At 39.7% G+C, this 25,522-nt stretch overlaps 3 protein-coding genes and 1 long non-coding RNA gene across 4 annotated transcripts; 1 reads left to right on the top strand and 3 right to left on the bottom strand.

The window, feature by feature from the left end:
* LOC101464392 (protein mono-ADP-ribosyltransferase PARP14-like) lies at positions 1-7,816 on the bottom strand. The gene is made up of 7 exons (XM_004570706.5): positions 7,615-7,816; positions 3,859-4,932; positions 3,716-3,767; positions 2,604-3,149; positions 2,005-2,141; positions 1,740-1,920; positions 1-1,290 (listed from the first exon to the last, which is right to left on the bottom strand). The coding sequence occupies exons 2-7, from the start codon at positions 4,867-4,869 to the stop codon at positions 1,007-1,009; spliced, it is 2,211 nt and encodes a 736-aa protein (XP_004570763.3). The 5' UTR covers positions 4,870-4,932; positions 7,615-7,816; the 3' UTR covers positions 1-1,006.
* Positions 7,817-9,560: 1,744 nt separating this feature from the next.
* LOC112430771 (uncharacterized) lies at positions 9,561-18,851 on the bottom strand. The gene is made up of 11 exons (XM_076881706.1): positions 18,594-18,851; positions 18,191-18,318; positions 15,149-16,681; positions 14,822-15,058; positions 14,465-14,689; positions 13,876-13,930; positions 13,575-13,718; positions 10,867-10,929; positions 10,593-10,769; positions 10,333-10,515; positions 9,561-10,249 (listed from the first exon to the last, which is right to left on the bottom strand). The coding sequence occupies exons 1-11, from the start codon at positions 18,763-18,765 to the stop codon at positions 9,903-9,905; spliced, it is 3,264 nt and encodes a 1,087-aa protein (XP_076737821.1). The 5' UTR covers positions 18,766-18,851; the 3' UTR covers positions 9,561-9,902.
* Positions 18,852-20,365: 1,514 nt separating this feature from the next.
* On the top strand, positions 20,366-21,773 carry LOC112431583 (uncharacterized). Its single transcript, XR_003022580.2, has 3 exons — positions 20,366-20,464; positions 20,859-21,513; positions 21,635-21,773. It is a non-coding gene; the product is annotated as an uncharacterized LOC112431583 (long non-coding RNA).
* LOC143416476 (uncharacterized) lies at positions 21,268-25,078 on the bottom strand. Its single transcript, XM_076881705.1, has 8 exons — positions 24,907-25,078; positions 24,681-24,793; positions 22,600-23,950; positions 22,373-22,507; positions 22,120-22,182; positions 21,840-22,016; positions 21,580-21,762; positions 21,268-21,491 (listed from the first exon to the last, which is right to left on the bottom strand). Exons 1-8 carry the CDS (start codon positions 25,076-25,078, stop codon positions 21,268-21,270), a joined length of 2,418 nt encoding a protein of 805 aa, XP_076737820.1.
* Positions 25,079-25,522: the final 444 nt, after the last annotated feature.

Here is a 25,522-nt window from a genome sequence, read left to right as displayed (position 1 = left end):
ACAAATAATGACACAGTTTTTCAACATATGGTTTGAATAACATTATTGAAATGCTCATATTTTAGATGTAAATTAACAGAAAGACCAGAGACCTGACATAAATTATAATTTGAACTGTCTCGACATCAACAGTGATCTGTGCCTCTTTAAATATGTCCTTCCCATTCAAAGGTGCTTCAGCAGCCCCGCCTACAAGGGCTGGGAAAATCCAGACTGCGCTGTGGCAGAAGTAGTAACACAAAGTTACACTTGGCCTGTCTTGAGCAGCCAGTTTTCTTTAAATTTAAGTTCAGGAATTTAAGCACAGAGACTTTTGAAGATGGATTTATTTGCTATTTAATGTTGTGTGGTTGAGCGACTAATTACTTCTCCAGTTTTTCCACAGAGTGACTATTTCATTGGCTGTTCAGTTAATAGTGAGTTGTATAAGAAGATAATAAGAATAACAATAAGAAGATTCCTTTTATCAGAAGAGTCAAAATGTTGTTCAACACAAAACAGCAGCCATGTTGCAAAGCAAGCTGCTGTCTGCACTCACTGTTTAATTTAATTCAATTCAGTTCAGTTCAATTCAATTCAGTTTTATTCATATATAACACCAAATCACAAAGGTCGACACTTCACATCGTAAAATAAAGACAATAATAATGCAGATATAAAGAAAAACACACAAACATCAGACAAGTGCTATGAGCAAGTGCTGACAATGCTGACCGAGAGTGGGAAGGAAAAACTAAAGCGTAACTAAAGGAGGATTGAGGGTTATCTGCACTAAACATATGCTTTACCAAAAATTGAGGTTTTAAGCCTAATCTTAACCCACACTATTTTAAATATCCCAAGAACCAAAAGTAAGCCTGCAGTCTGAGAGCAAAGTGCTCTATAGAGGTGATACGGTACTATGAGGTCTTTAACATAAGATGGGGCCTGACTATTCAAGTTACTGATGGTAATGCTGTGTTGAAAATGTATTAGCTGTATAGGAAATGTTCCCCATGATGAAGCACTAACAGAAGGTAATGAGGTAATCTGGATATGCCTGGTTATCATTGAAAATAATAAACATGCTTGGATTTGCTATTTGGTCCACCAAACAATCATAACGGTCATCGGGCTGATTGCTGCGAGGCGGAGGCACCTTCATGCTGCTGTTGCCCTGAGTGTAAACACCAGTGAGGACTCGGGCCACAAATACTCTCTGAGAACCATCAGCAGCTGGCATTGAATAGCCGGGGTTGGCTGAATAGCTGCCATTGACAGCAAAGTAGGTCCCCTGACCAAATAAGGTTGCTGAAAACAGAAAATAAAAGAGAGACATTTAAAGTTTTGGAATTATCAGACATTTATATCACTTCTCAGGTTAGATGTCTTTTTTACGTTTGAAAGATTCAAAGATCTTGTTAGGTGGTTTAAAAAACACAACACAATCCTCTGAAAATGGTCAGGTACAAGGACTGTAAATTTGTGAAAAAGCAAATGTCTGGAAAACAACCCTAAATATTACAAGAAAAAATGGCTGCTTGGAAGCAAAATATAAAAACATAAAGGGTAGGTCAAAACATTTGCAGAGCACTGTAATGTTCTGTATTAGAAAATAAAAAAAGAATATCAACAAAATAAAGCAACAGTGACATCAAATGTTATAACATTATTATAGGATATTTTCTATGCACCGGTGTTCTATAAACAGAATCAGGTGATCATACTGATTAAAGTTGATTGGATCAAAGGATAATTACCATGTTTCCCAGAAAAACTCCTGTTGAATCCATTTCTTATGATGGACTCACAGCTGTCCTGACTCGTCCCGTGATATAGAAGCCTTTCACGTGCTCCCCCTTCCTGTCTGTTCTTTTCAGAAAGCTTCTTCTTTTGCACTTCGTAGCTTTGCCGCAAATGGACATTCTGCAAGCGTTCAATCTAACACAAAAGAACAAAATGTTCAGCTGTTCAAGTTTCCTGTTCAACACAGTTAACTTAGATTTCTGGTAAAAAACCACCCACTTTCAATATATTCTTCTGAACTGTTTGCGTGAAGGCCGCCTTTACTTTGAGGTACTCTGAAGAGGAAGGCTCCAATGCAACCACTTTTAGATTTTCACCACTAGCCATATTGTCCCAGTACAAAGGAAGAGTAAAGTCTGGAAAAAGTTAGACCAGTTAACCAAAGAAGATTAAAAAAAAATGTTTCTAAAATTATTGTTTCCAAAGACAAACAAATCAAGACAAAATCCATACTGAAACTGTCATAAATCCTGAGTGCAGCGCAATCAGACATAATCTCACAGAAGGCTTCCAGAAAAGGTAAAAAACGAAGGCGTATATTTTGTGCACTACATAAACTGACCATATGGAGTAACAAAGGGCTTGCTTTGCTCACATGAACACTTTTTAAAATAGTGATCGGGGAAATTAACATGAACTTTAAAAATAAAGAAATGCATAGACAAAAGGAAATCATGATTAAAAATATGTCAAGGAGCTCTAGCTCAGATCATAAATCCCATTAAAGTATTTTATCACCACTCTAATGTTTGTAAGTCTTTTGACATTTAAGATGTGCTAATTAGGACTCGACAGCTTTTCCAGACCACTCTTCTCACCTGAGTGATTCTCCAGTCGTTTTAGCTTGGTTTTTCTAGCTAACCGACTTCTGGCTTCCATCTTCTGCAGATCCACGCTCCACATGTTTCCGTGTGTGTCCACTATCTCTTTCTTGATATCATGCTCTAGGTTATAATTATCTGTTTTGGGGAGCCTTTCCCAGCTACCATCATATCCCAGGATGCACCACGCCACACAAGGGTACAAATTATCCTCCTCCCTAACTCTGACTTCTCTCCGTCGAGCAGCAGCGTGAAGCATCTGTATCAGCTCGGTGACCCCATCTTTTAACCCGCTGACTACCAAGCCTCCATCTCCACTCTGGTCCTGCTGTACATGCAAACCCTGGGCCTCCACTAGCTTCTGTAGATCCTTTATTTCATCCTGGGTGAAGTCTGCCAACTCCTCCTTTGTCATTTTTTTTGTGGAGCAGTGAGCCTGGTACAAATCTTTTACCTTCTTCATTGCATCATGGACACTCTTTTTACCAAGGCCCAGGAACAGGAAGATGGACCGCTGATGAGTAGTACAGAGGACACTCGTGTCTGTGTTAAAACAAGTCAAGCACTGATAGGTTATAAAAACACATCAACAGGATTCTGATAAACAGGAACTTGATGTTAACATTCATCAAACTACTTGTGTTACAACAGAAGGAAACATCTGTATTATTTGGTGTTTAAATAAAACATCTACTGCAAAAATATAACTGAATAGTCTTCATGAACTTGTCCTTGAATAGTTCCCCTTTTCAATTGCATCTATGCATTTTAAGAGTTTTATGCTGGCCTGTTTGTATACCTCCCTCATTTTTAACTCCTAGCCCGTTTTTGAACTTTGTATTTGTCCATTTTTGTTAGTCTCATGTATAATTTCTAAATAAAAAGCTATACTCAAGCAAACTTGGACTGCCTCTTTGTTCTGCTGTTAGGTCACTGGCTCTTTTAGTCAGTATGTTTTGCTGATAGCACTTTGCATCTTTATTTTGACTGTTGAGCTCCTGCAGATTACAGTATTTATACTTTTACTTATCTAAATAACCTTTATGCTTCCATTTGTTTTGTGCTTTACATCTACCTTAGTTTACTTAACTCAATAGCTGTTGGTATACCTTGGTTTTCCCGTTTCATGCTCAAGTTGTTTTTGTAGGAGGCACCGTAAACCTGCAAATACAAATGCATGCAGTAAACACCATCTTTTTATGACATGTGTTGTTATCGAACTGTTAATAGAATAGAATAGAAATAATCTAACCTGTTGAACCAAACTGCTAACATCAACATATGGGATTGTTGTGGTATCCAGAGTCCTCATGGACCTTCCAGTAATCAAAGTTTGGGGTGTGATAGTAAGTGACTTGCTGGCATATGCTTTTGTGCTCACATTTGGGGTGACTACAGTTTGCTTTTCTTGGATGATGACACAACAGGAGTCCTCTACCAGCTCTTTACTCACTTTACCCTGAGTCTTGAAGTACCGCTGAGCCCCTGCTCCATCCAGACCCAAAGTTTCTATTGTCAGACTGGTTAGAGCTGACGTTAGGGCCTGTTTGGCCTCCTGAACCTGGCATCGGGGTCCAGATAGAGACACATGTGGATTTGGAACATGTGAGGCTCTTAAAGGAACCTTGGTCTGTTTCATGCCAGTCAGGTCTAAGATTTTATGAAAACAGTCAACCATTTCAGGATGAAGCAGAGAGATTTTTTCTTTAGTTGTAACTTGATTCAACTGGAAGTCGTGAAGAACATCAGTGAGCTTGCTCACATTTTCACTGTAGCCCACCAGTCTTACTTTGGTTGTGGCAGATCCATTAGATCCTGGGACAAAGCTGATATCCACTTTGAGCTCATGAACGTTTTCTTTGTTCTTGGCTTTCATCAGGACTTCTTTCATCCTGTCAAGATCTGGAGATACCGCTGCATTTCCCTGCAGCTTCACAATCTCCACACTCAGATCGTTCACCACAGCTGCCAGAGCCTCATCCAGGTCAGCAGAGGACAAACTGGACAGAACCAGATCTGATCCCACTTCTATGAAAACAGGATGTCTAAAGTTTTGAAAGAGAGTCTGGTACTTGGAGATGGCACGGCTGGATTTGATAAAAGTCCTCAAATCTGCTGGGAGCTTGACTCTCTTTTCTGATATTTGCCTTATTAGTTCCTCAAGTTTAGTAGCTCCTAGCTGCTCCTCCTCGTCACTGCTTTCCAAGAACATTGTGTTCCTTTTCCCTCCCATGATTGAAGCCTCTGGCCAATGAGTGCACATGACTCAGTGAAACTCTTCTTCCAGTTTGAACTGCTTCTCCTTCAAGAAATCTTTAGTAAAAATCTGGTGGAAAAAAAGTACTGGATTTCAGAAATGTAATGTACAAAGAATAAATTTACATTTCTGTAAATCTGTCAAGTACTATCTAGTCAAAATGAACATCCATTGGTTTTAATTTTGAACTCCAGTATGAACACAAATCCCCCAACCTGAGGATCACCACAACACAACACAACAGAGCTACACCTTAGTTCACAGATTCACTTTGTCTAGGCTTTATTTCTGAGATTTCACACAACCCAGGATTCAAATCATGAATACATAATGGGCTTGGATTTACATCATTTTGAATGAAATGTGCTCTATTTGGAAGCAGCAGGGCCCCCTCCCCTTTCGACAGGTTCTGTGTGAGACTTTAAATCATTAAACTGTAAAATATACATTTTAAATTGTTATTGATCTCTTTACCCCTGGTCCTAAAGTGTGTATTTATTTTCTTACTCTTCTTATATTTGTTGTTTGTTTACTTGCACTGCTGTAACTGGAGCCTTGTCGTCTTGTCTCTCTACTGGACTGTATGTAGCGGAGATGACAATAAAGTTTACTTTGACTTCAGCAGCGAGCAGGCGCACCGAGGGCTCTCGCACTCGCGTATAGAATTTCGAAAAAACATCGGTGCAAATTATAAGTCTGTATCATGATGTCTGGTGTTTTCGTGTTTGTTGTTTTGTTTTTATTTTATTTTGCGAGTTGGTTATTAGATGCTGCTCCCACATCCCCGCCCTCTCCTCCCTGTGCCGCAAGCAGCAGGCGCACCTCGCAAACAGAGGGCGCCTTTACTCCCAGCAAATGGGCGATAGAAAACCGATCGGTGCCTATGACATTCCCAATATGCGCTGGCTGATATCGGGGCAGCGTGAGTACGAGCAATTTTATTTATTTATTTATTTTTTTTGCCGATGCCCGTGAATCCGCCCCCCACCTCGATGCCGCACCGGACAACCATCCGTGTGCTGAATGTGCTGTTATTATGTGTGTAAATTATTTTTAAATATATCTGAAGGAAATTGCCGTCCCGGGTTTCCTCCGTGGCGTGAGCGATAAGCAGAGTTTTGTCCTTTCCTTATAAGACTCCTAATTATTCAAAGTAACACTCAGGTATGCCGTTCAGCTGGGTTAGTTACGATATCGGGAGCAGTTAGGAGAACAAAGTGATACAGAGACTGTTCAGATTGCTTTCCCAGAATCAACTCAAAGGTTTATTTGATACACAGCAGTTTATATAGAGAAAAAAAGGTTCGTGTGTCAGCTTTCCCAGTTCAAACCGGTACAGACTAAATAAGGAAACGTCTTCCTGCCTTCTGAGCAAAGTATCCCTTGTGTAGTTTATCAGTTCAGCTATAATTTATGATCATCCCAGCAAAATACACTCCTAGACATAAAATACAGAGTTCTTTCATTAGTGAATTCTGAAACAAACCACCTAGCCTTTAACGAGCCTTTTCCAGGAGATAAAGAAAAAGGGAGGATGGGAGTAAGGAAGTGGTCTCATCTCTGTGGTGTTTTCGACCTTGGGGTACCAGCTTGTGAGTCTTACACATTAATTCTTGGGTCACAGAGAAAGAGAAAAACAACTAGTAGATGGGCCTTATTGAGTAACAGTTTTCCTGTATAAAACAATATCCTGTAAATGCTAACCGTGGTATCAAAATATCACAACAATATCAGCATACATTACAAAATTTAAAGGTCGGTGTTACATTGTTGGTTACCGGTGGCTGATGGTTGACGTGAGGATTTAATATTTTGAAGAAAATTAGTCTGACACTTACTTTGATCAGGCTCTTTACACGGAAGTGTGTTTGGTTTTGCACTTTATAAAGGAAGTGCAAAACCAAACAACCCTCCCCTTTTGTAGAGCGGAAACAAGTCCAAGTTAAAGCTAGACTGAAACTGCAAAGCATTTTGCTGACTGTGGTACTGGCAGTGACTGGTTATAACCACAAATCATGAAATACCATGAACTTTATCTTCTGTTTGTTTTTCTGTCTTTGGATGTGGACGATCCCTTCACCTTCACTTTACATTCACCTTTATTGGGCCACCCTTCTTAATCTTTAAATTCTGGTGTTTTCAGTCTCATTGCCACAGGTGTATAAAATCAAGCGCCTAGCCATGAAGTCTGCCTTTACAAACATTTTTGAAAGAAATTGTTCTTGTGTCATTGTAAAAAGGACATGGAAGTGAGCATGGCGTTGTGACAGGATGTCACCACGGCAACAGGTTAGTTTATGAAATAACCTGCTGGGATGGTGTCTATCCAACCCAGCAGGATAGACCCGTTTCCCAAATGTAGTTTTTATCCGGTGGGGGAACTACCAGAAAGAAACGCAAGTGTAGCCATAGTAAAACCTTGGGAACTACTACTTTGTTTTTGTTATTGCATGGTGTAGATATGGAAGTGACAAAGAATGATTGTAAGTAGATCATAAATGAGCTATGTTTATTGTTATTCATTGAGGTAATTAGAGAAATTACATAAAAATAGAATATATTTATCCTTCACATGATGCCTAATCTCTTACATTTACTTTGTGAAAGAAAGTTTCTACTCTTTTTACTGACCTCTCAGCATTAGTTTCATGTCTGACACTGTCCCCCATAAACATGACCCAGATTGTTTGTTGGCTAGTTAAGACAGAGTTTTTACACATAACACAATTTAAGCACACTGGGATTCCTTACCTTCTTTTCCACTAATTCCATATTCAAATCCCTCAGAAGGCCAACTTCTTATTTTGATGTTTTCTCTCCCTTTGATCTGATTATAAAGTACAATAATGGCATTTTACCTACAATACCTACAATATCTACAATATGTTTTATACAAGTCCTCTATATCTTACGTCTCCATAGACCACATTCCTGAGAAAGCATTAATCTCCCAGGGTTTTTTTTTCTGTTTCGCTTTCCTGTAAGTCCCTGTAACCTCCATTGGAATGTCATAATCACAGACACACCTAGATATGAAAATAGGTCACTGTGTCTCATATGGTGAATTTCCTTGTTTGTCCTGCTGGGATGGTAACATTTAGGGAACTTGCTAGAGTAGAAGTATCTTTATTACGAGCAATGCTGGAGCGGGTACTGTTTTTAACTTGTCTGTCTGTCACGGACCCGGCTCTGGAGGACTCGGGGTCCGTGAGCAGTGGTTATTATTATTATTATTATTATTATTATTATTATTATTATTATTATTATTATTATTATTATTATTATTATTATTATTATTTGGGGTCTGTGTCGTCTACTGTTCTGTCCACGTTTGTATGTAGAGTGTGTGTGCGTGTGTCTGCTTCTCTCTCTCTCCCCCTGGTCCTCGGGGCTGTTTACGGAAGTGCGCACCGTGGGAAAGGCGTGACCTGGCGACTGTCGTCATCGGGAGTACCGATGTAGACAGAGGTATTTAACCGGGACTCGCGGCGACAGTCGACGTGGGATTATTACTCCTGACTGGTATAGTCTGTGTGAGACGTGTGTTCTTGGTAGTCGGCTAGCGTGTCTATTTCACTGTAAATAAAGTGCACTGTGGCATCGCAGAGTCCTGCGTTTTGGGTCCTACTTTCCTCGTCCCCACGGTCTATGTTGCTGAGTAAAATGTGCTTGTGGAGAAATCTACTGTTGAGGAAATTACCAGACAGATATTAAATACTTCATTTCAAACACTGACATGACAATAGAAACTCTGATTTTGAAGGGGCGTGGTCTTACTTACCAAATAGTCATGAATAAATGTTGTACTTGTATCAGTATGCCTGTGAAAAATTCTCAAGGCAGGTTTGAGTGTTTGTAAAGAAGGCAGCTGGACTTCTTTTTGGTTCATGAAGAAGTACCTCTTGTACAAGAGGCTTCTTTAGCTCTCTGAAATACATACACTTTAAGAAACACTTAAAACATGTGATTCTCCAAACCATCATTAAATCAGAGGAGAAAAAATATGCTCCTCTCTTTGAAGTCACAGTCTTCATATATGACTGTGAAGTCATATATGAAGTCACATATATGACTTCATATATGTGACTTCATATATGAAGTCATATATGAAGTCATATATGTGACTTCATTATATATGAAGTCACAGTCATATATAATGTTTTTAAAAGAGATCTGAAGTCTGCTGATTATCTATTCTGCTATCTATTTATCTATTTAAATGATTATTATTGCTATTACTACACGAAGTACCTGTTAAATATGGCAATGACAGACTTTAAAAACAACTTTACAACTTTAAAAAGTTGCAAAGTCGTCTTCTGTAACAGCAATGTGAGGCCACTTTTCCACACAAGCCCTCATGGGTATTTATGTTTTTTGATGATGTTGTTTTTACACATTTAACAGCTGTAACTCTATCGGTTGTAAAGCAGACATAAGTTAGGATCTGAACATTTCAATTCATGCATTGAGATTTCAAACAACACAAAAAGAAAAAAGAAGGCTAAACTGAAGCAATAAATAAGTTGTGCAACAATACTGCAGTAATGTTGCTGTGTTAGCAGACCATCCACTAGATGTCATACTGAGACTAGAAATTGCATCAATACTGTTAACAATAACATAGCAGCTGTGAATTTGTCAAAAAAAAAAAAAACAGAAAGTAAATTCATGCAGGAGTGTTAATATCCCAGGAAGGATGTTTATTCTTGCTTTGATTTGCAGACATGCTCACAAATTCAAAAACCTTGGCATTTACATTTGCTGTAATCACAAACTTACAAATAAATGTTGTGGCTGGTTATTTTTTTCTGTGCTCAGCAGAACAGAGTGCATTTCACACATTTCTGTTGGTGCTAAGCTACTTGAGGTATTCAAGAAACTCAGATCACTATAAACAAACGTATGGGTGTGTTTTTGTTTTGTTTTGTTTCTTTTACCAAAACCTAATATCTATCTGTATTTTATTACACACCTCTTCTGTCTCACAGATATGTAAGAAAAAAAGTGGATTTTCAGTATTTTGCTTGACTAAATATTTACGTAGCAGATTTTCTAATCACTTGCATCACCTGATGGACTCCATCTTTCAGCCCACTCACAGTCCAGCAGCCTGGATTAAAATGGTCTTCCAATACATACACACCCAGGACCTCAGTCAACTGCTTTAAGTGGTTCACATCATCTTGAGTGAGGCCTGCAAGTTCATCCTGCCTGAAGATTTGCGTAGTGCACTCAGCCTGATACAGACTTTTGAGATTTGCAATGGCATTGTCAACATTTTTTCTGCATAGTCCGACAATCATGAAGGTGTAATGTTGAACTCTGGAGCTGGTAGAAAGGATGCTTGGGTCTATGTTCATAACTGGGGTGGCTTGTGCAACAACTGTAAAACAGATGATTTATAATCAGTCACAAATAGCTCAAAAATGAAAAAGGTGCCTCATGAGGAAGAGGAACAGCTGTTACCTGTGTTGATAACAGCAGATGGAAACATCTGCATTGCTCGCTTTTTAAATGCCAGGAAAACACTGAACTTGTTGAGGACAAGGCGAATGTTGGTGAGACACTGGAGAGGACGGAAAGTTGCACCAGTCTTAACCCCTTGGAGGATGGCATATGCAACGTGGTTGGGGTCCAAACCACCAGATCCTGGACAGCCATTCAAATAAAATATTTATATGTTTTCTGTTCACTTATGCATCTTTAATGTCTTGCCCACTACTCACCAGCACAGATGGCAGGAATGGCCACAGACCTGTATCCAGAAGACTCACAAGTTTGAATGATAGAAAGCAGCTGTTTCTCAATGAGACTCACATTTTTTTCTCCACACACATGTAAAATAGCTTTACATGGGAACCCTCCAGGTGAGGTTGTTAAAATATCTCCCTTCTTTACTTTTGCTACACGGACACAACAAAAACATGATTAAGATACTGCAAACTGTGTGCCAGAAATATATTGCAATTTTAAATGTGTATCTTCAGCCATTCTTCTCACCATTTCTGAGTTCAGCCTCAACCTGAGGTCCAGCCATAGTTAAGATTTCTTGGCATACACCACCTGTAGATCAATAATAATAACTTTTACATTTTTTTTTACTACTTTCTACATTAGATACATACTGAAGATATCAAATATATGAAGCAAGATATGTGGAATTATGTAGCAAAGAAAACATTGATGAAATAACTCATAAAAATCATATCTTATATTTTAGATTCCTCAAAGTAGCTACTCTTTGCTTTGTTGACAGCGCTGCAAAGCAAGAAACACAAGGAATGGACATTAGACCAAAGGAAATCTGTGCTTTTGTCTGATGAGTCCAAATTTGAGATCTTTGGTTCCACCTGCTGTGTCTTTGTGTGACTCAGAAAAGGTGAAATGATGGTCTCTACATGCATGGTTCCTACCATGAAGCGTGGAGAAGGAGGTGTAACGCTGTGGGGGTGCTTTGATGGTGACACTGTTAGGGATTTATTTAAAAACTGAAGGCACACTGAACCAGCATGGCTACCACAGCACCCTGCAGCGACATGCCATGCCATCGGTTACACACCTCCAGGCTGTGTAAGTGATATCTGACCAAGAAGGAAAATGATGGAGTGCTGCTGCAGATGGCCTGGCCTCCACAGTCACCTGACATAAACCCAATCAAGTTGGTTTGGGATCAGATGGACTGCAGAGTGAGGGGGGGAAAGAGTCATCAAGCTCTCAGCATCTCTGGGAACTCCTTTAAGACTGATTAAAAACCATCTTAGGGGACTACCTCATGAAGCCCATCGACAGAATGCCAAGAGTGTGCAAAGCAGTAATCAAAGCAAGGGGTGGCTATTTTGAAGAATCTAAATTATAAAACATGTTTTGAGTTATTTCACCATGTTTTTACTGCATAATCCCATGTATTCATTCATAGTTTTGATGCCTTCGGTGAGAATCTACAGTATAAATAGTCATAAAGATAAAGATAAACCATTAAATGAGTAGGTGTGTCCAAACTTTTGTCTGGTACCAACTGTGGAATGGAGCAATCTTCTGCCACCTTCTCTACATGGATGATATCAAGGTTCACTGAATGGGACATCGATTCACTGATCCACACCACCAGGATATACAGCAATGACATCAGAATGTCATTCGGACTGGAGAAAAGTAGTCGGATGGTAATGAAGAGAAGAAAGGAAGTCAGAACGGAGGGGATCGCACTACCAGAAGTAAACATTGCAGACATAGAGGACAGCTACAAGTACTTGGGAATCCCACAGGCAAATGGGAACCACAAAGAGGCCGATAGGAAGTACCCGCAGAGAAAAGCAAGTCCTGAGGAATCAGCTAAATGGCAAGAACAAGATCCCGATTATCAAAACCTACACCCTTCCCTGCTGGGATAATAAGCTGGCCTATGGAGGACATAGAAGCCTCTGGAAGGAAGGAAGGCAGGAGGGAGAAGGCAAGGGACTAGTTGTTGTCCGAACCATGGTCCAGGATGAGACAAGAAACTTCCATGAGTACATCAGGAAGATGGCCCCAACTGACTGTGTGCTCAGTGAATACCTCAAGCAGTAGAAACCCAAGAATGAGGAGCAAGAAAAGGAGGCATCATGGAAGGACAAGCCCCTGCACGGTATGTAGCACCAGCAGATAGAGGAAATAGCTGACATCCAGAATTCCTACCAATGGCTAGATAAAGCTTGACTAAAAGATAGCACAGAGGCACTAATCATGGCAGCACAGGAACAAGTACATAAGTAATAAGGAATCCAGGCTAAGGAATAAGTACAGGAATTAGTATAAGATCGATAGAGGCTGGGGTCTACCACATCAGGCAAAACCCCAGGTGCAGGCTGTGCAAAAATGCCCCTGAGACAAAATGAGGTCAAAATGGAAGACTCCCCATAGGGGGTTGAGAAAGACTGTGCTAAGATCCTGTGGGACTTCCAGATACAGATGGACAAACTGGAAATGGCAAACCAACTGGACATAGTGGTGGTGGACAAGCAGTGGAAGATGGCCATCTTCCACCACGTAGCAACACAACATCAGGAAGAAGGAACACGAAAAGCTGAAGAAGTTCCAAGAAATAAAGAAGATGTGGAGGGTACACTTAACAGTGGTCCCAGTGGTAAACAGAGCACTTGGTGCAGTGGCCCCCAAGCTAGGCGAGTGGCTCCAGCAGATCCAAGGAACAACATCCGAGATCTCTGTCCAGAAGAGCGCAGTCCTAGGAGCAGCAAAGTTGCTACATAGGACCCTCAAGCTCTCAGGCCTCTGGTAAAGGAGCCAAGCATGAAGGATAAAGACCACCAACCGGGGCTAGAGGGGATTTTTTTTTCAAAGTATGTATAAAACCTAATTTGCCCTAAACATCCTACAGGTCAATGGAAATGTATTAGGTTTAGAGTTGGTTTTATTTTAGCCATGTGCTAAATGCATTTACAAACTGGAAAGTGATAAATCTGAAATTAAGCCTCACTTGTTTTGGCATTAAAGTTGGTATTATCTGTAAAAGGCTTTCTTATTTTAAATACATTTTGAAATTCTATCAAAAGGGGAGAGCCAACAGAACCCAAAAACGTATCTCTATTTTTCACCCTAGCTAGGCCACCAAGGACATGGATATTAGATGGTTTACCAGCATAAGGCTAAAGTGCATTTTCCCAGGAAACATGATTGAAACCCAACAGTTGATTAGATTCAAAAGCTCTCACCTTGAAAATTTGTGAAGTCAGTTGAGTTCACCACAACATCTGTAGTCTCATTAACAATGTCACCAAAAACCACTTCTAGTTCAACCCCACCTCGGACTTTCACAGTTATGCCAGTTAGGTCACTCTTGAGGGACTTGAAGGTGGCTGAAAAGACGAACACGACAACAAGATTCACATTTCTGATATCAACCTCCATGTCACTTGTTGAACCGTGGAAACAGTTAAATATTTGTTAAAAACACAACATTTCAAAGGTAGATTTTTGTCTGAATCAAAACAGTTCAACCAGCTCTGGTTTTACCTTGACCGCTCTGCTTGATCTTCAAGCTCAGCTGTCTGTAGACCTCATGGTAGCACTGTAGATACATGTTTGGTTTAAGCACCACCTTTCCAGAAATGTTTCTACAAACAATGCACAGTACTTAAAACTAAGAACAAACGCAAACTTGCCCTTACTTTGGTAACAAGTCCTGAGATTCTCTGGTTCTAACTAATGTTAAATGACATATCCTCTGTGTTGTGATCATTATCATCTGTGCTTTATGTTGCAATATTTACAAGAAAAACACAATAAACAGATGATCATACGTGAGAAAGAGCTCGGAGATGGCAGAAGGGAGATGCTCCCTTTTAACAGAGATACAGCCTTAGCAGAAACATGCTTATGTACTGTAATTGCATTCATTTTTACTTCAGTAGCTCGGGTGGTACTGTCTAACACCTTCATTCCTACCCATATTACTATCACTCTCAGCAGGGAGTAATATGTATTTAATACAATGTAATATAGTAATACTATGACCTGCTACTGCAGTAAGTGATAGTGGAAAATAAAAATTTAAAAAAAGGGTTGCTGTATACAGCTATCGAAAAAGATCAAACTCTGTCACCTCCTCAGAGTCTTGATAGTCTGGTTTAATGACAATATAGATGTTGTGAAGGGATTCACATGACCCAGATAATCCAAACTGGTCAATGCTGTCAGTCAGCACTTGAATGGCTTCTTTCTGGGGATATTTCAGAACTACCCCGGGTCCAATGATTGGAAAGGCAATTGAACACCAGCCTTCCTCTACACAGAGTTCCAAACACCTTTTTAGCCCAATAGCAAGTGTCTGCAAAGGAGAAAACAGGAAAAACTTGTCTATGCGTTGGTCTCAGGGGTAAGGAGATTTACCATTTCCATTTACTGGTTTATGACTGTGTTTTTCTTACATGTTTATGAATTTACTGTGTTTTTACTTTACCTGCATGCTGAGGCCATCAACTCCATCCCATGGCAGACACTCAATGAAGAAGATCTTAGAGCAGCTCAGAGCCGGAGGTGCATCAACCACCATAACATTACCAGCAGAAAGGGTCCACTTCCGAGCTATCAGATGAAAGACCTTCTGCAATGGATTTCCTGCTTTTTTCAGTAGACATTTACCAACTTTAGTGGAAGTAAGCTTTTTGGATACCATGGGGGCCACCACCACATTCACCTGTAGAAATTATGTGAAATAATACTAACATGTGGGACACATGCTGCTTGAATAGAAATTGTGAAATTGTTTAGAATATATTTGTTTAACCTGTTCATCTTCCAAAGTGCTAAGCTTGATCTCCAGGTTTGTTTTGTTAACAGCTGTTGTGTTTGGTGTACTTCTGGCAGTGTTGCTTTCCAGTCTGTCTGGGTTGGAGCTGATGACGTTAATGTATAGTGGCTCTGGGTAAAGATCAGACACACTTGTGGTACTTTGAGAATAGACTTCTTGTTGTTCCCTGATGATGACCTGACAGGATCTCTCTAACAGCTCTTTGTTTTGTCTGCCTTCTTCCTGGAAGTACAATTGCACCCCCGGTCCATTTAACACCACCGTATCAGTTGACAGCTGCGCTAGACTCGTGGCTAAGTCTGTCTGAACTTTCTGAACCAGAGAACGAGGACCCTTCACCAGCACACAGGGATGTGGAACATGTGAGGCTTCCAAGGTCACATTAGATTGCTTCATGCCAATCAGGTCTAACAATTTATCGAAGCAGTCAACCAGTTCAGGATGTGACAAGTTTACCACTTCTTGAATATCAACTTCATTCTTTTGGAAACCATGAAGGACCTCATTGAGCTTGTTAACATCCTCACTGTAGCCCACCAGTCGTACTTTAGTTATTGCAGTTCCAGTAACTCCTGGCATGAAGCTCACATCCACTCTGAGCTCACTAATGTTTGCTTCTTTCTTCGCTTTCATCAGGATTTCCTTCACTCTGTCTAAATCTGGAGGTACTGCTGCAGCCCCCTGCAGTTTTACAGTGGCCACTTTGAGCTCTCTCATCACTGCTGCCTCAGCCTCATTCAGAGCATCAGAGGACAAACTGGACAGAACCACATCTGAACCCACCTCAAAGAAAACAGGGTTTCTGAGGCTCTGCTGGAAACGAGCTTGGTATTTGGAGATGGCTCCACTGGTTTTGATGAAGGTTAGCAGAGCTGTGGGGAACTTGACTCTTTTTTCCTTTATGTTCTTAATCAGTTCATCTAGTTTTGCAGCTCCTGACTGCACATCTGTGTCAGGGCCCTCCAAAGTGATTGTGGCACTACCTCTGACGACTTTAACATCTGGATAGTTAGCGAACATTTCTCGATTGAACTCTTCTTCTATACGCCTGTACTGCTTCTCCACAATTGGCAGCTCTTTTTTGGTGTATTGAATGTTTTCCAGATCTGCAATCTTCTCCTTCACAGCATGGACCTCTCCCACAACCACAGCATAGCCATTCTCATTGTACACTTTGATGTCATCTATCTTGAGGGAGGAGTCTTGCAGCAGCATCTTGATCTTTTTTGGCTCAAATACATGATAGCAGAGATAGTTCTCATTGAAACGGCTGAAAATCTGATCCAGCTGTAGCTCCTGTTTCTCTGCAGGGCATCCTGGCTGACTCTGACTGTCACCTCTAACTACAACATTTTCATCATCAAATTTTAATTCCACCGTGCAGCCGATATAAGAGAGCTGCTTCTGGAGAATTTTTAATGCCTTGGGTTTATCTCTTAGATAATACAGGAGGAAAATATCTACGTTAAATGTCCTCTCGAGATGTTTTGTGATCACTTTTGTTGGTGCCTGAGAAAGAACCAAAAAAAAGCACATTTATCACGTTATGCTTGAAAACCAATAAGAATTCTACATTTAAAAAATACATAAACATTAAACATAAGAGATAATAAAAAATAAAAATAAAAAACATAAGAGATAAGCTTACATGGACTGAGTGTTATTGACCAAATTGGTTGTTCTTTTTCAAATGTCTATCCAAGTTATAGGTGAATGTAAGTTATCTTAGTTTATAGAAGGCTTCCACTTTCTAAAATGCTTTGGTTCTGGTCAAATAGAGTCTGCAGTATCACTAATTGTGAAAGTTTAGGCCAATGATTAAAAGCAGTTTGGTCAGTAGCAGATGACAGGTTTTTTGTTGTTTTTTTGGCAGTTTTATTTTATTTTTGTTATTTATTTCCATTTTTACAAATCAACAAGTCAACATATGTGGATACTAACTGTACTAAGTACAATTAGTACAAATATTGCTGATCTACAGAAAATTTCCTGCGCAATAGTCTCTGATAGGAAGGCAAAAATAACTCAAATAATTTGTCACAACTAAAGTATGCAAAAGAGCATCTCCGAATACACAACACGTCACTTGAAGCAGATGGGGTAAACCAGCAGGAGACTGCACCGAGTGCCACTCCTGTCAGCTAAGAGCAGGAAACTGACACGATATGTGAAGGCAAATTGCATGGATTGTTTATGTGAGGACCGAAACGCAGAGCACAGACGGGAACTGGAATTTAACTGAAAGCGTGCCATTTATTTAGGCAGATATCCTGAACGAGAAAAACATAAATTATAAACTAAACAGAGGATCAATCGCCTGAACTGGGGAAATTAAGAAAACAAGACAATTACCCATTACTAGAAAAGCCTGGTTAAACCTCGTAAACTTGGGAAGGAACACAGAAGAGCCATGGTGGAAAAAACAGACACGACAATAAAGGTTGAGGGAAAACACAATATATATAGACAGGAGGTTTCCAGGGGAAGTGGAAACACACGGGGAACAAAACTGATACAAACAAACATGACACCAGGAAGCAAAACTAAACACACTGCACAAAGACCATGTCAAAATAAAATGGGAAAAAGGCAGACTAGGACACTCTGACTTAACAAGGGAACAGGGCAGTGAGAATGGGAGACGAGATGTGGACATAACTAAGGAGCACATACAGAGGACAAGATGGGCTGGGGAGAACACATGAACACATAAACAGAGACACACCGAGAGGAGCACAGAGGACAAAGATTCAAGGGAACCTAATAAAATGTAACTAAACTGATCATAAATAAACTCAGAGATGTAATCAGAGTACATGTTTCCCAGCTGATTCATTATCTTAGTGTTGGATAAAACTGCATTTCTATTAATCAGACATGGCGCATGTTTGGATTTTGCTTTGGGTGCCTTTTTTGAATGCCTGCACCTTTCAGGAATCCACCCAAACTGGTCAGGTCAGATTACCTGACAGTACATAGTGCAAGGTTTCCTTAGGAAAAAGGAAAAAGAAAACTTACCTGTGACTGACTGGTCGCTGACTGATTGAGGGTCTGTGGAGGTAAACTTGCTTGGCTCACTGTTAAATACTGTTTTCCACCAGAAATAGAGATGGCATGAAACTTTCTCAGCAAAACCCGCTCCTGAACTGTCAAAACAGCTAAATTCAGTCACCACATGTCACGGACAAAATCTCACATTTAAAAATGTAACTGCAAGAATGAAAGAAACAAAGAATCGCAAGTAACTTAGGGCAGCATATTGTTCTTTAGCTTTTTTAGCTCTTCTAATATTCAGTTAAGATGGTGAACATCATTCAACACGATTATATGCAGGCCTGTGAATATGGACATGGTCACAGAGGTATTAGCATGAGTTTAAACTGTTTACACATATTCTTGTTTACATAAATAAAAAAAATACCTTCTTTGTCCTTGAAACAGATTTTATAGGTGTTGCCTTCAACCTCTGCAGGAATTCCACACTCACCACCTCCAGAGTCTTCTCCTCTCTGAAAGTATCTCCAGATATCCTGAATATCATTGCCAGAGAGACCTTTGACTTCAAAAAACAGGGGATGTGTGTATTTATCCATTTCCCCTAATATTCTAAACTAAAAGGAGACACTTGGATACAGTTAACTCCCTTTTGTGTCACTGCTCTGTGTGAAAATGCGCACTGAAACCCTTTTTCATCGTCTACTTTCAGTAAAGTTCCTCCTCCTTTCATTTACAAGTAGACACACCTAATGTTAACCTTAAAGGGTATTTTACAGTTTTTCTTGTTGTGCAAGTATGTGTCTTTTCTTTTTCAAATTATGCTGAAAACACTGAACATCAAAACGTGATGTTAATAATGACGCCTGACTATTGTGATGATTTGTGTTTGTCTAATGAGGAGCTTATTGATTTTATCTATCTATCTATCTATCTATCTATCTATCTATCTATCTATCTATCTATCTATCTATCTATCTATCTATCTATCTATCTATCTATCTATCTATCTATCTATCTATCCACAGTCCTCACAGCCTACTGAAACACACTACATCTGAGCTCCATGAATATCAAAATCACTCAGCTTTTCATCCCTCTTGCTTGATGTCTTATGTTATTCAGATCAGAAACAGAAGCTCTGACAATGTCAGCATTTTAAAGCTATACCATGAATATTGTGCAGTGCTTTCACCCACATTTTGAGGTTGTAACTGTATTTTGCGGTGCATTTCCTTGTTTACAGTTTTTCTCAGTTGCTTTGGTGCTTTTCTCACATCACTATTAACATTTGCACAGCAGTTAGTGTATTTCTCAAAACGTTTGGTGCAAACTGCAAAACCTAGTGGATAAGCTGCAAAAGCAGGTCACTTGCTCAAAATCAATAATCCATTCCTCAAAATCAAGTATCCATGTCAATGAAACTGTCGGTGTTATCAAAGTGAGAAGTCTTGACACCATCTTTATGAACAAGATAGTCAAATGGCTTTGTCATGTTTTCATTATGACAGTTCACAGTATTCTCTCTGTGTTTTCCAATGCAAAAAAGGTCAGAATTCGGTGACACTACCTGAAAAAGCTCAAGACAGCACTATACACTTTTTGTACAGCCAAGTACAGTAAAATCTACAGAAAAGTTAGACATTCCTGTAGTTAGGGAAGTAAGTGAGTACAAGACACTGAATATGTATGTTTCACATTTTTACTGTGTAGGCTGTTTGTAATTCTACAACATTGTGCAAAAGAAAAATACTCTACAGTCACTTATTTAGAATAAACATAAGAAACACCCTTTTGGTAGAGCTGTGCACAAATCTGAACAATATAACAGTACATATTGTAACTGAACATACGTAAATCATTCTGACCACATATTAAAGAACAAAAGAGAAAGAAAAATAAAGGATTACCTGTTATTAAACCCCGATTCTTTTGTCCCCATGATAGAACAGAGAAAACCGACTCATAGTGTGTTAAAACATTTATATTTCTTTTTATTCAATCATCTTCCGGAAGAGAGAGACCCCTGCACAGCCCAAATGCCAGTTGCAGGATCTCTAACATTAGAATCATAAACTGTGTCTCATATAGGTATTATTTTGGTACTTTACACGTCACACAGTGTTCTGAAGGCAGGACTGTGATGCAGTTTTCTGCCTCGCCACTAGAGGGCGCGGCCGTTTTGTGAGTAATGTTTGACTGGGATGGAAAATGGTGTTCATGAAGGCAGTGTGAATCACAAGTTATGCTCGGGAGCAGTTTATGTGGGTTCAATGAGAGTGTGCGTCCATAAGACTGGTGAGTTACAGGATATTTCTTGTGTAAGAAGGATAGCCTGTATGTTTTCTTGCTCTGGACGTCCTCTGTTTGTACATTTTCTATAAGCTAAGTTATCGCTAAGCTAAGCTAAGCTAAGTTCGCCTAGGCCAAACTGAGTTCAGTTTGAGTTGGTGATTTGTTATGTGTATTTGCCTTCTTTAGTTGGCATCATAAGTGAGTGGGGCACAAGAGTTAAGTGATGGGAAGATGTTTATTTTCTTTGTTGTCAAATATGGTTCAGACTATAAGTAAAAGCCGCCAGCTTAGTATTAGGGCCTATAAGACAAGTATGTGGCTGTAATATGTTATATGGTGATTATTGTTGTCTATAATTTGATTGTAATTTGTGTTCTATTTTCCATTCTGTTTGTAGAACCACACACATACCCACACCCACGCTAAATCTGCCATTAAAGAGCTGAACGATCATCCCCTGTCCTCGTTATTTTCTGGAGGGTCATAGTGGCACTTGACCTGTGCACACCCTGCGATCACCACCACAACTGAACCTCATATCAGAAATCATCATAACACACAGTTTCGATACAAAATTCCTTATATGGCAAAGTTCCTCTTTTCTGTCTGGCTTCCTGTATTTATTAATATGCTTGTATAGCTCTACACTAACTTCCTGTTTTTCAGTCTGGCTGAGCACTTAGTTTATGAGTCAAAAGTGGCCTTGCTTTGCAAACCTTCATTAATAAAGTACAATATAATAATATAATAATAAACAATATAATAAGAAAATAATTACATGACACTGTCCAACAACCCAGAGAAGCCTACATTAAAAAACAGTCCCAAGAATAACTTTTCTCCTCCTGCTTGGTTTGTGTTGACTGCAGGGGTTGATACACTCTCCCGAGCATTGCAATGGCATCATCAACATTTTTTCTGCACAGACCTACAATCAAGAAAGCAGACTGCTGGGCAGTAGAGCTGATATGAGAGATCCTTGGGTCGTTCATTACTTGAATATTAAAGCATTGCAGGGCATAAGCTGACACTGTAAAGTGGTTAAAACAACAGTAAGTAAGCTTTAAATAAAATCAAAGGACAGTGGTATTATCAAAGAAAAGTTGACTTTGCATTACCTGAGTTGATCACAGCAAAGGGAAACATCTGCATTGCTTTCTTTTTAAATGCCAGGAACACAGTGAGCTTGTTGAGTACAAGGCGAATGTTGGTGAGACGCTGGAGAGGATGGGACGAGGCAGCAGTCTTAACCCCTTGGAGGATGGCATGTGCCACAGAATCGGGGTCCAATCCACCAGATCCTGGACAACCATTCAAACAAAACTCCATAACTAACTTTGTTGTTTTATGCATCTTTAATGACTCCCACACTACTCACCAGCACAGATGGCAGGAACAGCCAAAGACTTGTAATCAGAAGACTCACAAAGTTGAATGATGCGACGAAGCAGCTGCTCGATGGCAACTGTATCTTTTTCTCCACACACGTGTAAAATGGCTTTACAAGGGAACATGCCAGGCGGTGTTTCCAAAATCTCTCCACTGTTCACTTTTCCTGCATGGATGCGATAAAGACACATGAGATGATACGAATTGTTAGAAATGATTTACGATGTAAATATAAATTTGGAAATATTTCTGAGAATCATTCTTCTCACTGTTTTTTAGTGCAGCCTCAACCTGAGGCCCAGCCTTTCTTAAGATGTCTTTGCACACTCCATCTGTACATAAATAATAATAATAATAATAATAATAACCATCACTGAAATTGTTGTAATGCAAATGGACTGTAAAGGCCAGTCAGTGCTCCTACAATATCCTCTTTAATACACAATGGGTCTTGTCTAATTTATCGTGCTTGGATGGTGTTCAGCAATGAGTAACTTTTGTTTACTCATGACAGTACTTTACCTGTCTGAAAGTCTTTGAAGTCTGTTGTGTTCACCACAGCATCTGTAGTCTCATTAGTGATGTCACCAAACATCACTTGTAGTTTAACTCTGCCTTTCAGAGTTATGGTGATGTCAGCAAGGTCACTCGTGGGCGCTGAGAGGAAGAAGAGCAGATTACGTTTAATATTTGTCTCATGTTGTTGCTGTATTGTGATCTTTAGTACAAATTTGATGTAGTTCCAGTACTTTGAAGATGTTGTTTTTCTCTGATGAGGACCTGACAGGATCTCTCCACCAGTTCTGTGTTTTGTCTGCCATCTCCCTGAAAGTACCACTGCACCGCCAGTTCATTTAACACCACTGTATCTGTTGACAGCTGCGCTAGACTCGTGGCTAAGTCTGTTCGAACTTTCTGAACCAGAGAACGAGGACCCTTCACCAGCACACAGGGATGTGGAACATGTGAGGCTTCCAAGGTCACATTAGATTGCTTCATACCGATCAGGCCTAATACTTTATCAAAGCAGTCAACCAGTTCAGGATGTGACAAGTTTACCACTTCTTGAATATCAACTTCATTCTTTTGGAAACCATGAAGGACCTCATTGAGCTTGTTAACATCCTCACTGTAGCCCACCAGTCGTACTTTGGTCATTGCAGTTCCTCTGGCTCCTGGAATGAAGCTCACATCCACTCTGAGCTCACTAATGTTTGCTTCTTTCTTCGCTTTCATCAGGATTTCCTTCACTCTGTCTAAATCTGGAGGTACTGCTGCAGCTCCCTGCAGCTCTATAATATCCGATTTAAGGTCTCTCATCACTGCTGCCTCGGCCTCATTCAGAGCATCAGAGGACAAACTGGACAGAACCAGATCTGAACCCACCTCAAAGAAAACAGGGTTTCTGAGGCTCTGCTGGAAACGAGCTTGGTATTTGGAGATGGCTCCACTGGTTTTGATGAAGGTTAGCAGAGCTGTGGGGAACTTGACTCTTTTTTCCTTTATGTTCTTAATCAGTTCATCTAGTTTTGCAGCTCCTGACTGCACCTCTTTGTCAGGGCCCTCCAAAGTGATTGTGGCACTACCTCTGACGACTTTAACATCTGGATAGTTAGCGAACATTTCTCGATTGAACTCTTCTTCTACGAGCTTGAACAATTTCTCTACAAGTGGCAGCTCTTTTTTGGTGGGTAGGCTTTTTTTCAGAATTGCAATCTTCTCCTTCACAACATCAACCTCTCCCACAACCACAGCATAGCCACTCTCTGTGTAAACTTTGATATCATCTGTCTTAAAGGCCGAGTCCTGCAGTACCATTTTCACTTGTTTTGGTTTGACCACATGATAGCAGAGGTAGGTGTCGATGAGACTGGTGAAGACCCAAGCCAGCTGTTGCTCCACTTTCTCTGCAGAGCATCCTCCTGGCCCTTTCCTCATGTCCTCTCTAACTACAGCCTTCTCCTCCTCAAAATTAAACTCCACCGTGCAGCCGACTGAAGATAGCTGCTTTTTCAGAATTTTGAATGCTTTGAGGTTGTCTCTCAGGTAATAAAGCAGGAAAATATCCAAGGAGAAAGTCTTCTGAAGACCTTTAGCTGTCTACAAAAGAAAAATAATTTTAGACAAATAGAAACAGTACAACTCCAGCCCCCACCCCCAACAGCACTGATACGGTTAAGCTGAAGAGAATAGATGTATGGATCAGTGGATAAACCATTTTAAGTAACAATAGGCATGCATATCTAATTAAAGTGCCTCATGCCTGAGTAACTCATAGAGCATTCAAAACGCAGGTGTTCAAAACTGGTTTGGCTGGTCAGACGGTGACTTTGTTTGCTTTGGTTTGTTTTGTATGTTTTGCCATTATTCAAACAGCAGAAGGTTACTGAGCTCAGAGTTAGAAAAAATAACTGCTTATAAAGTGAATTTAAAATTATGACATTTTTGACTGCATAGGAAAGCAATGCTTGACTTCTGTTGCCTCCCAAATAAGAGTACACTCACACACACACACACACTGAATAAATGCAGTGTAAATGTTACAACTGTTGCATATAAGTATTAGGTTAATATGAGGTAAAACAGTAACCAAGACTTACACATTTAGTTCTCTACAATTATTTTGGTCATTGTATTTTGTTGTCCTCTTGACAAATAAGCAAACTGAATGTGTGGCGCACTGTTAGTACCCTACTCACTTGGCAGCCCCTATGCAAATGTAGTATTGCAAAAGAAAACCAGTGTTGTTGTTTTTTTTTTATGGTTGGGGTTTGTCAAACACCTGTCATTATTATTATGAAAGTAAAAGCAGTAATAAGTGTAACCGCACCTGTGGGAGATTTGCAGATCCATGGCTAGGACTAGATTCACTCAATGTTATATTTAAATCTCGACCATTAAAATTGATGGTGTGTGTGTTTCTTCTCAAAACATGCTCTTGATCTAAAGTATATCAGAAAAACAAAGTTCAGCTGTTATGGGAATGCACATATCTAAACTGTAAATTTGGGCTCTAATCTACTTGTAATGCATTTGAACCCAGCAGGGCTTCTTACCTTCTTTTTCCTTAAAACAGATCCGGTAGGTTTTATCTCCGACCTTTTCTATCATCCCACAGTCACCTCCCCCAGAATGTCTTTTTTTCTGAAAGTATCTCCTGATCTTCTCCTTCTCACTGTCTGTGAGCTCCTCAGCTTCAAAGAACACTGGGTGCAGACATTCATCCATTTTGCTTCAAATCCTGATCTGGAGAAGCTTTCAATGTCTTTCAAACTAGCTCCACAGTGAAAAGTGCTCTCACCTTTGATTTGCATTTGCACTTCACCATACCAACAAAGGGTGTTTTTCATTATGAACACACCCAGTGTGATCAGCTCTAACTGGGACATTTCCTGTAAAGGTGTATTTATAGATCAGAACTATTAAGGGAACACTCCTGAGCTTGAAATATTTAAGTTGGAAATCTTTACTGACTTACTCTCGGTGATTTGTTGAGAACAAAAATGATCCAACTCTAATCCAAACACACATCAGTGGAAACAAAAAGCATGAAGCGTTTGAGTGTTGAATTAAAAAATGTTTCTTTAATATTTTGTCAGTATAGCATAAGATTATTTATTTGACCTGTATGAAAAGCTACACTTTGCACTTTATCTTTGGTGAAGTTTTTAT

This window comes from Maylandia zebra, linkage group LG3, assembly GCF_041146795.1.
Source record: "Maylandia zebra isolate NMK-2024a linkage group LG3, Mzebra_GT3a, whole genome shotgun sequence".
Classification (NCBI taxonomy): domain Eukaryota; kingdom Metazoa; phylum Chordata; class Actinopteri; order Cichliformes; family Cichlidae; genus Maylandia; species Maylandia zebra.
Note: the sequence above shows the minus strand (reverse complement) of the source record. Positions and strands in the feature narration are given on the sequence as shown.